The 14,543-nt window shown below is 39.3% G+C and overlaps 1 protein-coding gene across 1 annotated transcript; it reads left to right on the forward strand.

The window, feature by feature from the left end:
* Positions 1 to 1,812: 1,812 nt before the first annotated feature.
* Positions 1,813 to 12,060, forward strand: LOC115401128 (acetylcholinesterase-like). The gene is made up of 10 exons (XM_030109316.1): positions 1,813 to 1,925; positions 2,928 to 3,227; positions 5,222 to 5,456; positions 6,647 to 6,779; positions 6,864 to 7,015; positions 7,363 to 7,549; positions 7,928 to 8,238; positions 8,713 to 8,922; positions 9,017 to 9,174; positions 9,740 to 12,060. Exons 2-10 carry the CDS (start codon positions 2,936 to 2,938, stop codon positions 9,832 to 9,834), a joined length of 1,773 nt encoding a protein of 590 aa, XP_029965176.1. The 5' UTR covers positions 1,813 to 1,925; positions 2,928 to 2,935; the 3' UTR covers positions 9,835 to 12,060.
* The last annotated feature ends 2,483 nt before the right edge of the window (positions 12,061 to 14,543 follow it).

Below are 14,543 nucleotides of genomic sequence, written 5' to 3' on the forward strand. Positions count from 1 at the left end.
TCCGTCCACAGCACAGTGCACACCATGATCATGAATATCAAGTCGTCATGTGAAGACCGAGGCCTGCGTCTGTTGACCGAGACATTGCATCACAGTGATCAGTAAGGGTTTGCTTTTTGGTTAATCCAATTCTGAATAACATGTCAAAGTTAATATAAATACATACAGTAGACAAGTACACACAAACTCCCTCTCTCTCTTCCTCACACACACACACACCTCCCCATGAGTTTGTCTCTTTCAACACATGCGCACACACAAGATACTCTTCGAGACAGAGCACTAAAAATTCCTCCGAAGTTTACTTTTCTCTTCAGTTTTGGCCTCTGGGTAAGTCAAAAAGGAAAGCCAAAGATGACCAGATAGAATAAGCAGTGAGCGCTGTGAGAAATAAACAAGAACAAAACACAGGAAGTAGTGTAATGAGAGTCAAATCTGCACCAGTATATCAAACCCGCTTCTGTTTTTAATCAAAGTCATATAGAAAGAGCCGTCTAAGTCCACCGTGACCGTTTTTAGACTGGGATATCCGCCGAGTAACGTTTGTTAGTCAGATTGGCAAATGCAAGCATATTTGTCTCATCACAGAGCAATAAAGTCTCAGTAATATGAGAAAGTAGTTCCATCCATTCATCCATGAAAAAATATTCCCCTGTTTTTAATCAGAATGACTGTATATTCTGCTGAACTGACCTTGGTTAAGGCAATAAACCTTCACTAACTCTTCAGTGGCTCTGATGGATATTATGTACTTAGGTTAAAGTGATTCTCTAAGTTAAGTGCCTAATATGCACTTCTAGCAACCCTTTGAAAAAATATCACTGTCCAGCTGAGGATCCTTGTCATGTTTTAGATGTTGGCAGTTCCACCAGAGAGTGAGTTTCAGGAGAGACTCACCAGAAAGAATTATATTCCAGCCACTGGAAAGGTAAAATTATACAACATTCTGCTTGAAGCACAGATTTGAAAAATGAATGCCCACTCTTTTTTTTTATTACGTACCCATAACCACTAAAATAACCTGTCAGAATAATGCAATGACACTCTGTTAAGAGACTGTCCTCATATGCATAACTCTGAAGAAAAAAAAAAAAACAATCTTATTACAAAGTTTTACAGAGTTGCACCTTAAAACCGCAATAAAACACATATTTCCACACTGAAATACATGGAATTTCTTATGATTTAAAATCCACCATGAGTTAAAATTATGGCACACTATTATTATAAAACAATAAAACATCTCCGCACATGTCTGATATTGTGGAGAATTTTACATTCATTTCAGTTTAGTTACTGTTGGATGGATTTTAATGTTTGAAAATATCATTCATGAGTTAAGAAAATACCGAATTGTCATGGATGTGGAAGTGTTTTGGGGTTGGGGTTAGTGAATAATTAAATAGTAATATATCTATCCCATTTATCCTATACATGCAAATAATAATAAATTAATTCTGATTATTTCATGGAGGCCATTATTGAAAATAGTTTGAAAGAGTTTGATGTACAAAATTTAAACTCTTTCAAATGCACTTGGATAACGTGATCCCAATGCATCTAGTTTAAACATGGTAGTAACACCTCGTTATGTGAATATTGATACATTCATACTGATTCTAATAACGTGTATGGTTAATTGGGTACTTTTCTCAAACTATATAATTAAGAGGCGGGACCATCCGTTTCTGTACTCCCTTTTCAAGCAAAAGCCACGAGCTCAGCAGATGTTATTGTTATTACTGTGGCAACAGAAGCAGCCGCCACTGTTACTACTGGTAGTAAGTGGAGTAGTGTTATTATTAGTGGGTGGCGGAGTGGGCCAGCCCAGCAGGCGCTGGACGGAGGGGATCCACGCCTTCCTCATCCCATCACCGCTGTGTCCTCAGTCACCCCAGACCGACAACAAACCGCTAACTGACAAGGTAAGAAATCACCGGGGCTTCATTTCAAGACCTGCTTACGGTTCGGTTTCATGTTTGGGGATTATAGGACGGACATGCGCGTGTTGGGCGCGGATCTGCGCAACGCCCGCAACGAGCCAGCTGCGCGCGCGGTTCTCCCGCTGTAATCTGACTGTTTGTTCAGTCTGTCTCTTCTCAAAGTAAAGCGGCTTCAACAATCCGCTGCGCGCGCGCGCGCGAGCGAGCGAGCGAGCGTGCAGTCACTCGCATCTACAGATTTTGCCACCGGCCCCACTGTTGGCAAATATTTGAGGATTATAGACGCTTCTGAAGTGAGACACTTGCAGTGGGAATGATCATCTCTCTCTCTCTCTCTCTCTCTCTCTCTCTCTCTCTCTCTCTCTCTCTCTCTCTCTTTCTCTCTCTCTCTCTCTCTTTCTCTCTCTCTCTCTCTCTCTCTCTCTCTCTCTCTCTCACGCATCTCTCCCTAAGGTGTGAGCTAAAGGCAGAAATTACTTTTGATCACCATAGTAGTCAAAGAAAAAAAAGAAATTGATAATCACAGTGTTGCATAAGAGATGTTCAGCACACACTAAACACTCCACATTGTGACCATATAAAGCAGGACGATGCCTCATGCAGCACAACGCTGTGATAAATTAATTAACTGAGATACTTGATCTTTGAACCCATCTCAGTGAGGACATTTTGTTTTTTATCATATTAAACATCTCATAATGATGGATGCAAGTAGTTACAGTTATTCAGTGCAACCACACACACACACACACACACACACACACACACACACACACTCGCACACACTCATGAATGAAATAAGTTTGATTCAAAAATATGAAGGTGAACAGTGTCAGATTGTATTCCGTACTTGTAAGGTTAGTTTTTAATAACTACAAGTTGTGATGTTATGCATTTTTTAATGAGAGCATACAAATAATAAAGTTTAATAGCCAAATGTTTTCACGTACTGTTTGTATTCTTTGCTTTTCTCTGTGTCCGCAGAATTTGCCATGGCGACAATCTTTCGCTTTACACTGGCTGCTCTGTTTTTTGTATGGCTTCATTTCCTGGCTTTAGCACTTGCTACTCAGGATGACCTTGTTATCAGCACCCAGCATGGGAAAGTTCTGGGGAAGCTGGTGAATGGGGACGTTAGAACATTTCTTGGAGTTCCTTATGGGAAGCCGCCTATTGGAAAACTGAGATTCAAAGCTCCCCAACCAGTGGAAAGATGGGACGGTGTGAAGGATTGCACCAAATTCTCAAGTTCCTGCTATCAGCTGCCTGATAAGAAGTTTCCAGGTAGGAGTCATTGTCTTATATAATGTGTGTGTGTGTGTGTGTGTGTGTGTGTGTGTGTGTGTGTGTGTGTGTGTGTGTGTGTGTGCGTGGCTGTGAGAGAGAGTGAGTGTGTGCGTGTCTGTTTTCTTGTAAAGTGACTTTTTGTGCTTTCAAAATCATTAAATACAGTTCGTTTGGGAAATATGTAGGGTTAAAATTATTTGTTCCCCAGTCGTGGTAAGCACAGGGCAAAACAAGGAGCGATCAGATGTGTCTGGCACTAATCCCTCGTGTGCCTGCTCGGGACATGAAGCATGCCCAGCACGCATTGATCTGGCCAAGCTCCCTGAGAATCTTTAAGGAGTGGCTTCGGGTTTGCTTCCAAACAAACTGGTGTGGTTTGAATTAAATATAAATGCAGCACTGGCCAAAGACGCCACGGCAACCCAAACAAAAGATGTGACAGGTGTCAGAAGCCTTGTCTCCGTGGAGCACATCTCCACTGGTGTGTACAACTGAGGAATTTCTAATATTGTTTTGGAATCTTTATGCTTTTAATCAGTTTAATATCACCATGAGAAGCACAGAAGTCAACATACACCACAAAATATATAGTGTTTAAAAAGTGAAGCTGTAACTAAAACACACACTTGTTGATCCTGCATTACTAAATACCAGGAAACTGCAACACTGCCTCATTCCTTTCAAAGTTGCAACATTAAAATATGTGATTTTTACCATGACTCCAGCACTGGAAATAGTCATGTTTTTAAGATGTAAATAATCCCTTGGCCAGAGTAGGCTTGATCTAAGATTGTCTTGATCTTTAAGTGAAAGTCTGGAAATCCAAAAGGACATTGCATTGCTGTCATTAAGGATTATTCATATCAAACTTGATAAAGTCCAGACACCAGCTATTACACAGCAGATTTAATCAGCAAAGTAGTGCGTGTCAAAGATGTGAAAAAAAAAAAAAAAGAAGCAATTATCGTATGTAAAGACAGGAGACTGTCATTTTATTCCATTTTTGTTTCAGTTCATTGTCCTCATGCTTTGGCCGTAGATGACAAGATGTTCATCCAAATACATGTTTGAATGAAAGCTGGCCTTAAAGGCATTTTATTAACTCAAGGGAGGCAATTCAGTGAGAATCGCTCACATGTTGACCTCATGTACTCATTAGATCAGAGTTTTCAGAACTACAACTAGCTGTGGTCCAAATTGGCTTGAAGCAATTTTCAGTGTTAATTTATACTGCGGACTAGAATGCACTAAAGGTAAGGCAATAAAGATTACATCAAATGTAACCACCACTTCTGAACTCCCAACCTGAACACTGATCCTCCCCTCAGCATATCTTTAATCACTTTATTTTAGCATTAAAGCCACATCCTGGCTTTAAAATCACACCAAGCTTGCCTTTTTCCACTATTTTCAAAATCAATAAACAACTACTTATAACCAATGCAAACCTAACCTCTTTTAACCTTAGCCATGGCTCATCCTTCCGCAAATGAATGCCTTACCTCTGCACACATACACAGATCGAGTCATTCAAGATCTTTACCCGCACCAAAGGGATGGGCTTGGTCATGGATATATCACTAATTATAGACACAAACCACCTGTCAGGGATTGCTAGGGGTCAACTATGGCTGATGCCAGGCATATGCAAAATGCCCAAAATTATTCCAAAGATAGATATGACACCACAAATAGATATACACATCAGGGATTGGACTGAGAAGGATATTTGTGCTTTGGGTAAATGAGTACTCCCTGCCTGCAAAACAAAGCAAGTGCATAGTTATTCTCCGTTTACCGTAATAATAATAATAATCGCAATTGCAATAATAACACTAATTTTCAGTTTGATCTATGTCAATTGATGACTAAAGTCTGAAGATGTTCATTGTTTTTTTGGGAGGAGGAAATCATGACAAGCAAAACAAATCAGTCGAACAGTCCAGGTTCAAGCACTTTAATTTCACATTCATTTTGTTGTTGTGTTCCAGGATTCAAGGGTTCGGAGATGTGGAATCCAAACACACCTCTGAGTGAAGACTGCTTGTACCTAAATGTCTGGTCCCCACGCGTCAACAAGACTCAGTCTCAGCCTTCACCGCTGGCTCCTGTTCTTGTGTGGATATATGGAGGTGGATTTTTTTCAGGAACAGCATCCCTGGACATTTATGATGGCCACTTCCTCAGTAAAGCCGAAGGTGTTGTAGTGGTGTCAATGAATTACAGGTGAGAATATATATGAGTTGAAATCATGCTAATTTGGGCTGACATGCATAAATAAATCACACTAATGAAACCTAATTACAGACATTATTTACACCAATCCTGTGGCACCAGAACAACTTGGCAAATTAAGAGACATCCATACATCAGCACAGAAAATAAGACACCGAAATGTAAGAAAACCCCAAACATTCTATGGGTTGTGAGGTGGAGTAGAGACTTGTTTTTACTGAACAGCTTGCAGCTGTTTGATCACAGTGACTCCTGAAGAATTTTGCAGCCAACAATCTCTCCATTATGAGCTGAGCGTTTTCGCCAGCCCATGCTACAGCAGGTCTCTCAGACAGAGGCATAAAGGCCACCCTTCATTCCACATGCGTATCACTGTTGTCTGAATGTGTCCTTGACATTGTCATCATTTGACTGTCTCTGTTTCCTCGGAACATCATTGGTATGGTAGGGAGCACTCACAGCATTTAGGAACCACGTGATGAATGTTTTCACTGAGAATTTGTAATCTACTCGTGCAACCATCAAAATATGACCCTGGTCTTTGATGTTTATGCTCACTAATTTTCTTGCCACCAACCCATCCACGCTTAACCTATAGGTTTATACATTTCATTCATTTGACAGTGCTTTTTTGTTTTAAGGTAATCAGTGTTCTGTTGTGTAGGGTTAAATGATGGTCTTTTCTTGTGATTTGGCTGTTGGCTAACACAACAATGTCATTAGGAGTCACTGAAAGCTGAGCTTTGGAAAATGGCTTCCAAAGTGCATCATTATGTAAATACACTGGTCTCTGTCTCCACGGGGGAAAACGCATCATGTTTTTGCACCATGAGCACAGTCAACGGTATTTCTACACACGAGAGACTAGATGGACTGGAACAATACCAACTGAAGAGTCAAGAGTAATTGTTGTGTTGCTCACTCTTCTAAATATTTCTGCATGCATGCAGTGACTGTTTTCAAAGTTTTGCCATCTGAATATGACATTTTCTTTTTAAAACAGAGATGCTGAAACAGTGCTATTATCTGTCAATCGTTGCTGTGTAAACAGAGCAACTTAATTCTATTGAAAGACATCAATCCATCATCCATCAAATCCTCATTGCCCATGGAGTCTTCTGAATGTTGAACTTATCTTCAAGTAAATACTTTGCACATCCTTCTTTTTTTCTTTTGCTCAGAGTGGGAGCTCTTGGTTTCCTATCTTTGCCTGACAACAACAACATCAATGGCAATGCAGGCCTGCTGGACCAGCGCTTGGCCCTTGAATGGGTGTCCAACAATATTGCTGCTTTTGGAGGCGATCCTTCAAAGGTGAGCTCTATTATTTGTCTTCTAACCTACCTGGTATCTAAAGGTACAGTAGAATAACAGGTAATGATTTGCTGCTGTTTCCAGGTGACTCTGTTTGGGGAGAGTGCTGGGTCGGGATCTGTGGGCTACCACCTACTCTCTCCTGGCAGCCAGCATCTTTTCCAAAGGGCTGTGATGCAAAGCGGCTCACCTAATGCACCCTGGGCCAGTATCAGCCAGGCTGTGGCCTGGGACAGGTAATGTGTGTTTATGTGTATGTATATATGCTTCACCTTGAGCAGGTTATTTACATGTGAGTATGTGTGGCTCTTAAATTTGGACTTTTTGATTCATGTGACTCCTTGTTTTCTAGAAATCTTTACATCTAAGGAAGAAATTAAAGTATTAATTAGAGTATCACTGGTCTACTGAGAAAGCTCGATGACTTTTTTCGTACTATCCTCTCTTTTCTTTCACTTGACACCATAATATTTAATCTTATCTGATATCTGTTGACCCTTTTTCTTTCTCTCTTCCTCTCTTGACATTCATAGTATTCACTCAGATTTTTCTTTTTGTTGTTGTTGTTGTTGTTATTGTTCAGGTCCTTGAAACTGGCATCTTTGCTGGGCTGCCAAACATCTCATCCGGCAAAGCTTGAAATTTGTCTTCAGCAGGCTGACGCTCACTCTATCATAAACAAGCAACACGACGTCGTCGCCAAGCCTTCACTCTTCACCCCACCCTTTCCCCCACATGCCGATGGAGAGTTCCTACCAGATGAAGTTGAAGTGTGTGTGTGTGTGTGTGTGTGTGTGTGTGTGTGTGTGTGTGTGTGTGTGTGTGTGTGTGTGTTCTTTATTATGTTCACTACATGTGTCCCTGTGTAAATGACCCAGTTTGAAATAACCATAGTTATTACATTTTGAAAGTAAATTGGATGCCAACATCCAAGATAAAAACTGATCTTTGTTCTGGAAAATATCTCATTTAAATTTATAGTTTTTTTGACCCTCAGTAGCCGACAGCTATGTCTAGTAGCCTTGAATGTTAACATTTAAAAATCATGTGAAACCTTTTAACATGAGATAATCAGCTTTATTTACATCTGTGGTTCACAGAACTCTGCACGTCAAGCCCTTTAAACCATGTTCTTTTGTTGGCTGCAGGTGTTACTAAACAGTGGTAAAGTCCCAAAGAAAGAACTGATGCTCGGCGTAACCCAGGACGAAGGGACCTTTTTCCTTGTTTACGGGGTGCCTGGTTTTGACATCGTCAGCGAGAGTCTCATCACCAGGAATCAGTTCCTGAAAGGCCTGCATCTCACGCTGCCCAGCACAAGTGAAGTCATTAGAGAAGCGGCCGTTTTCCAGTATACTGACTGGACAGATGTGACGGACAGGGTGAAGAACCGTGACGCAATGGGCAGCCTGGTTGCAGACCATATGTTTAAGTGTCCAGTGGTAGACTTTGCTCACAGGTAGGAAAACAATACATTTTATGAATGAGGATTTCTCCCCAGCAAAAAAAAAAATAAATAAATAAATTTGAACATTTTGGAAGATAAGGAAAGCTTTTCTGTTTCTGAAAATGATAGTGTCATAAATCCAACAAGGGGACAACCATTACATCCAATTTCTCATTGCTGTGTCTTGAAAGAACATGTATAAATTCTGTCTTCAACCTGGATTTGACAGAGAAAACAACTTACATTACAGAAAAAAAATGTCAGCCTTAAAAAATGGATGCTTTGGTCGGATCATGTCAGGATATCTGAATTGTTATGTCAGGATGAGAAAAAACAGGAGATACACATTGCTTTTGAACCACGAAACATATAAAATTAATGTTATCACAGCACTCTTCACAAAGAAAATGTGTCTGTATGTTTATCTAAGCTTTGAAAAATTTGAATAACTGTTAAACTCAATGTTTTTTTTTTTTTTTTTTTCAGATACTCCCAGAACGGTGGTAAAACTTTCCTATATTTATTTGACCATCGCTCTTCTGTAAATCCTTGGCCGGCCTGGATGGGTGTTATGCATGGCGATGAGATTGAATTTGTCTTCGGTTTGCCTCTGAATGCATCTCTGGGCTATACGAAGAATGAAGTCAACATGACCAGGAGGTTCATGAAACACTGGGCCAACTTTGCTCGGACAGGGTACGCCGAGCCGTTTGGTCAGACAGCCGGTCAACTTGTGTGACAGTTCTCAAAGACACGATCAGATTTCCTGAATATCTGTTGTCTTTTACAGGAATCCGGGAACTGATGGCGCTCAGTGGCCCGCTTTCACCCAGGAATACCAGGAGTATGTCACTCTGAACCACCATCTGCCACAACTGAAGAAGATGATGAGAGCTAAAGAGTGTCACCTGTGGAATCATTTCATACCACAAATGCAGAATGTCTCAGGTTAGACCCACGCAGACACCCCAAAAATACCCATCTATCTGTTTCTGTCTGCCTCTGTCCATCATCCACAAACACAAGTCACATTCGCAGTCACACAAGCAGCCAAAACTCTGTATTAACTACTATATATAGCACTCAACTGTAGTAGGAGGAATTGCGTCAGGCTGTGCCAGGGAGGCATTTCGCCTTGTTTAGCCTGTGGAGGAGATTTGTATCCTGACTTGCTCCCCCTCTGCTTCACCACTGTTATGAAGGTCTGAGTGGGAGGAGAGGAGGATCAGTCATCACTTCACTGAACACTGATCACACACAGGGTGAATAATACTCACACACCTCCAGAACAACCTTTACTCTGTACTCATAAACCATATTACTGAAACTGTTTTGAGTCACACTAATTGTGCAAAACATTAAAGTTTCTTTCATTAATTTTATGGAAAGTGACAGGACAAGATGAAAACATGGAACGGAACAGCTGCATTTACATAGGCACATCAGCACAAGTTAAACAATCCTTCATGACAGATTACAACATCAAAATTCTGCTTTTTTTTTTCCTCCACAGATCAGCTGCTGTCCTGTATGAACGCAAGTGGGATTATACTCCACTGCAATTATATAATTCTCCTCATCTTACTGACTATGACCTTCATCTGTTGATATCCTCAACACATCTTTCTGTGCAGGAGTTCATGTCCTGTAAAGAGTGCAGCTTCGACAGAACAAAGAAGTAGCAGAAGTTGGCGGTTATTGTGTAAGAATAACCTGTGTGTAAGAAATGTATTTAAGCAATATTGCATTATACAATGTGCATTAATCTTGTGATAAATCTGAATTTAAGTCATGATATCAGCTGTTATTTTGAACTGCAGCTGACACTTTACACTGGTGTCTCCTCTATGCGACTCTCCCAGTAGACAAATATAAATAGTGACTATATTTATCACTGGTATTTTATTTCAGTTCGCTTGTCACTTACAGTACATGCATACTCACTTAATTGGTGCACCTTTTTTGGAAAAAAAAAAAAAAAAAAGAAACTTGTGAATTCAGTATTTGGCTGCTGACCTCAAATGGTCACATTAAACCTAAAAAATGTATTTAAAAAAGATAAATAGAAAAACTTTCTTGGTGAAAACTTTCCATCGGTGATAGTGGTGAAAAAAACTCTTAATTTTAGTTTCTTCTTTGCAATTTCTTTAATTTCTTCAAAAACGAAAACCAGGGACGGTTTGATCTGTGACTAAAAGAATAAATGAGCACAAAACCTGTGAAAAGTTATTTTTCAATAAGTTGCTACATTGTTTCCGATTTGACTAATAGACACAGCCTTAAAAATCACTTATTGGTTCTTCACTGTTTTTTTATTGCTGTGGCTGGATTGGTAGAGTGGTAGTCTCTCAATTGGAAGGTTGCAGGTTTGATTTCCCATCTCCCCGTGTCCATGTGAGCAAGGCATTGAACCCTGATTTGCTCACAGCTGGATGGAGTGAGTTTCTTGCATGGCCATTGGTGTGTCTCTATGGGTGGATAACATTGTGGACAGCTTAAGCACAGGGAATGAGCTTTATAAGTGAGCTCCATTTACCTTTTATTACATTTGAAAAAAAAAATTTTTGATTGATTTCTTAAAAGAAAAAACACATTTTGAATGAAATATTGATACTTAAGGATATATTTTGAATTTATGGTTTCTTTTTTTATGTAACATGACATGCTGGAGAATCGTATCTTGAAACAGCAGTAATACAATTAGATTAACGTCAGAAGATAAATCTGATTACAGCTGAGAGTTGTCATCAACATTAATCATCAGCACTTTTCCTCAAACAAGTCGTTTTTAAACTTTTACCTGCCGACTGATTTGTTCTTCAGGAGGAGAAAAAGCTGCGTTTTTGCCAGCGCTGTCACTCACACGGCATTGACGGAAGACAAGTCATTTTGTGGCGTCTGCCCCAAACAGCCTCCAACCTGCCTTTACGACTTGCAAAATGACATTTTATTCTTGCCGCATTTTAGAATATTGTGGCATTTCTCCTTCCCTTTGTCACCGAATACAGACGTTAATAAATGGTGTCGCCAGACAAAGGTCAGACTGTTGCTGCAAAAAGCTAATGAGATGTTTCAGGGAAATAACCTGCTTTGATTGGATGATCCCATGTGCTATTGAACATCTGCTGAAACAAGAGTAATTATTGTTCGAGTATCTGATACAATGTGATACAAAATGAATGGTAATTTCCATGGTTCTGATAACTTTTCTTTTGACTTTTATGACATCTTTTGTCATCACTGACATTTCTTTTTAAATGCGTGAACTGAACTTGTTAATTGCTGATTTATTCTTGTCACTCATCCAGCAGAAAGTCACACAAATAAAGAAGTGATGAAATATTTAAATGAAAGCTTGAACTCACCTCTACAGCTTTCCTTTTTAATTGATTTTCTTATATTTATATTTTTTGTTATCTCATCCCTCTCTGATTGTTTTTGATTTAATCAATCCCTGCTATATTTGCAATCTTTGGTGATTAACACCAGCTCATTAGCTTCTTTATTTGAATTCTTTAAGATAGTTTTCTTAAATTCTCATTTATTTTATTAAACACTGAGAATTGTTCATAGTATAACTTTTAAATGTTTTTCCTTTTTTTAATTCTCGTATTTTTTTAATTTTCTTGCATATTTTTTCATCTTTCTGTCAATCACTTTAAGCATCTTCAATTAACACAAATGCAAAAATGCTAATCAAACAAAATATGATATATTTAAACATAGTTTCCCATTTAGCTTTTAGAAACACTGAGATGATTCCTGACCAGTGTTTTGAGTGTGTACTTTAAGCCCATCGTGGACTTTATTAAAGGAAACAATCGGTAAAATGCACAGAGTGTGTATTTGGTGAACATGGTCCGTTGAGACTTGACCGCTGGCAAACGTTTGGCACTTTCCACTGAGAATCTCATAGTCTTCTGTGCATCTCATCCATAATGAATGAAGATGAAAGTCGGTGAGGTTGAGGAAGGGCAAAGCAAGGAAAGAGAGGGAAATAAAAGGACTGCATAAAAAGAGAAGGGATCGTTGTAAATGGTTGTGCATTTTTTCATGTAACGCCTTGAAGAGTCTCTTCACATCATTAAGTCAATAGTGATGCACCTTACGCGTCACGAGCACAAACGAGGCGTTTGTGAACAAACAAACCAGCAGACGACCTCAGTTGCTCCTCAAGTGGCAGTGAGGCATCTGTTCCGTGTTGTGATTGCTCGCGGCGTGCCAGCGGGAGGTCAAATGCAATGACAGGGTGTCAGTGGCAATCCTGGGGCCAAAGCTACAGTAGCAGCCCAATTCTGTGAGTGGATAAGCTGCACCTCGAGTGGAAGACTTGGTCAGCCACAGCCATCAAAGTCAGAGGTAGTGTGTAAAAGGATGGGTAAATAAAATACATTAAGAAAGTCCTCTTTGAGGCTGTAGAAACTAGATAAGTCAATCATACTGCGAATGTACTTTAAAACATGTTGGCAGAAATAAATTCAATCAAGGTTTTGTTTTGGTTTTTTTTTTTTCAAATGGCCATAGATTGCCATCATTGAAGGAGTGAAAAAACATCATTTTACAGAAGATATACTCAAATAGCATAAGAACTTAAAGCAAATATGAATGAAGAGAATTTAGTACAACTAAGCAGCAAATCTGGGAGCACTGTGTTTTCCGTTTATCAGCTCAACACTGGCATGTAGTGCTGTCTAATAGGTCTGCTGTTAACATGATTAGTACATTCCTTCCATTAGTATGCTACTGTTTATGTAACAGTTAAACATGATTAACTTGTTCAGCATGCTGCTGTCATGTGTGCTGGATCATAATCTCAAACCAAGTATCTCTGGATCGCAAAGCATTAGTGGCACATGCTTTTTAAATTTTCTGGACAGGAAATGATCAGATTTATCACATTCAAGCTAAGAAACTTTTCAGTTCATTATGTAATTATATCCAGAACATTTTTGGTTTTTTGATGAACAGCTGCTTCATGGGAGGCCGCTGAGTTTTGACTCAACAGTTTAGTTTTCAGCCATTACACTTGGAGACGGATGTCAGGGGTGAGCTGTGATTAATGCTCATGACAGTGACAGCTTTATTAATTAAGAGGACAACACTTCCCACGGTGTGTCATGTGAAATCACAATTACCAGCCCCCATGTAGTAGAGGAAAAACAGACTGTCAAGAGTGACAATGCCAAATGTGAACGACTGAAATGTTTCTCACTGCAATACTAAAAAAAAAAGCTTTGAATCATATTTAGATTTTAAAAGGCAGATTCGCCATGGAAATATTCACAGTGTCACAAAATATGTATAAAAGTTGTGATAAAGTTGTAAACATCTCAATATGGATTCAGGGCAATAAAGACATGTTCTTCTTTACAATACAAAAGGAGGCATTTATGACATTGTTGCACAGAAACAAAATCTCCATTAACATGTTTCAACTGAAAACACATTGTTTTTGCATTTTTCTTTCAGAAATGTTTCAAATGTGTACAGCAACGTTTAAAAAAAAATGTGTTTAGACATTGTCTTTTTCAAAAAGTCGCATTTTCAGTGACTTTGAGCATGACAGTCATGTAAACACTCAAAACACAATAAAAGTTTTGGTTTCAAACAGGAAACAGGTGTAAACTTAGCTCCAATTACTTCTAAATGTCACTTCATTATCATGCTTGAATGTCCTCTGTAACTTTTATTCATTTAGAGTTCAAAGCAAAAATGTGCTGAAACGTTTTTGCTGATATGAATCTCAGACATTTCTGTTTTTGATGCAACACCAGTCATTCTTTATTTCTACTCCAGTGCTACAGAAAACTACAATTTTATTAAATTACCCCAACCTGGGAGATCTGTTCAAACTGCCATGCAAAATAATGTAATGTGGCTACTGCAGGAAAAGCTAAATCTATTTATCAGGAACAAGAGTGATTCTCACCATCTCTGCTGTTCACAGCTGTGTCGCGCTGCACGGGACCCGAATCTTTGGGGTCATTCAATCCCTGAAGCCATCTGTAGGTAGCAGGACCCGCTTTGATAGATCTGCAGCCTCTGGTTTGAGCACTGCAGTAGCAGAGTGCAACATCATTTTTACACCAACGTCCAGTGTTTTTTACTTTATTAAATCACATGCAAAAGACTCAAGGCAGCACCAATATAACAGCTCAAATGAACATACGTAGTTGGATTTGGACTGAAGGTTTAACAGAGTAAAAGAGCTTTTCTTTTCAGAAGAAAATTAACCAATGAATTGTTGGCTGTGAAATAGCTGTGGGTGGAGACATTATGCTAAGGGGCACAAGCCAAGAAGAGGCTGATTTATGATA

This window comes from Salarias fasciatus, chromosome 14, assembly GCF_902148845.1.
Source record: "Salarias fasciatus chromosome 14, fSalaFa1.1, whole genome shotgun sequence".
Classification (NCBI taxonomy): domain Eukaryota; kingdom Metazoa; phylum Chordata; class Actinopteri; order Blenniiformes; family Blenniidae; genus Salarias; species Salarias fasciatus.

What these genes read in the sequence shown, in the direction of transcription:
- LOC115401128 (XM_030109316.1), top strand. Translation starts at nt 2,936, where the DNA reads ATGGCGACAATCTTTCGCTTTACACTGGCTGCTCTGTTTTTTGTATGG. An exon ending in GCCTGATAAGAAGTTTCCAG is followed by an intron (nt 3,228 to 5,221) that starts GTAGGAGTCATT and finishes GTTGTGTTCCAG; the next exon opens with GATTCAAGGGTTCGGAGATG. An exon ending in TTGGAGGCGATCCTTCAAAG is followed by an intron (nt 6,780 to 6,863) that starts GTGAGCTCTATT and finishes TGCTGTTTCCAG; the next exon opens with GTGACTCTGTTTGGGGAGAG.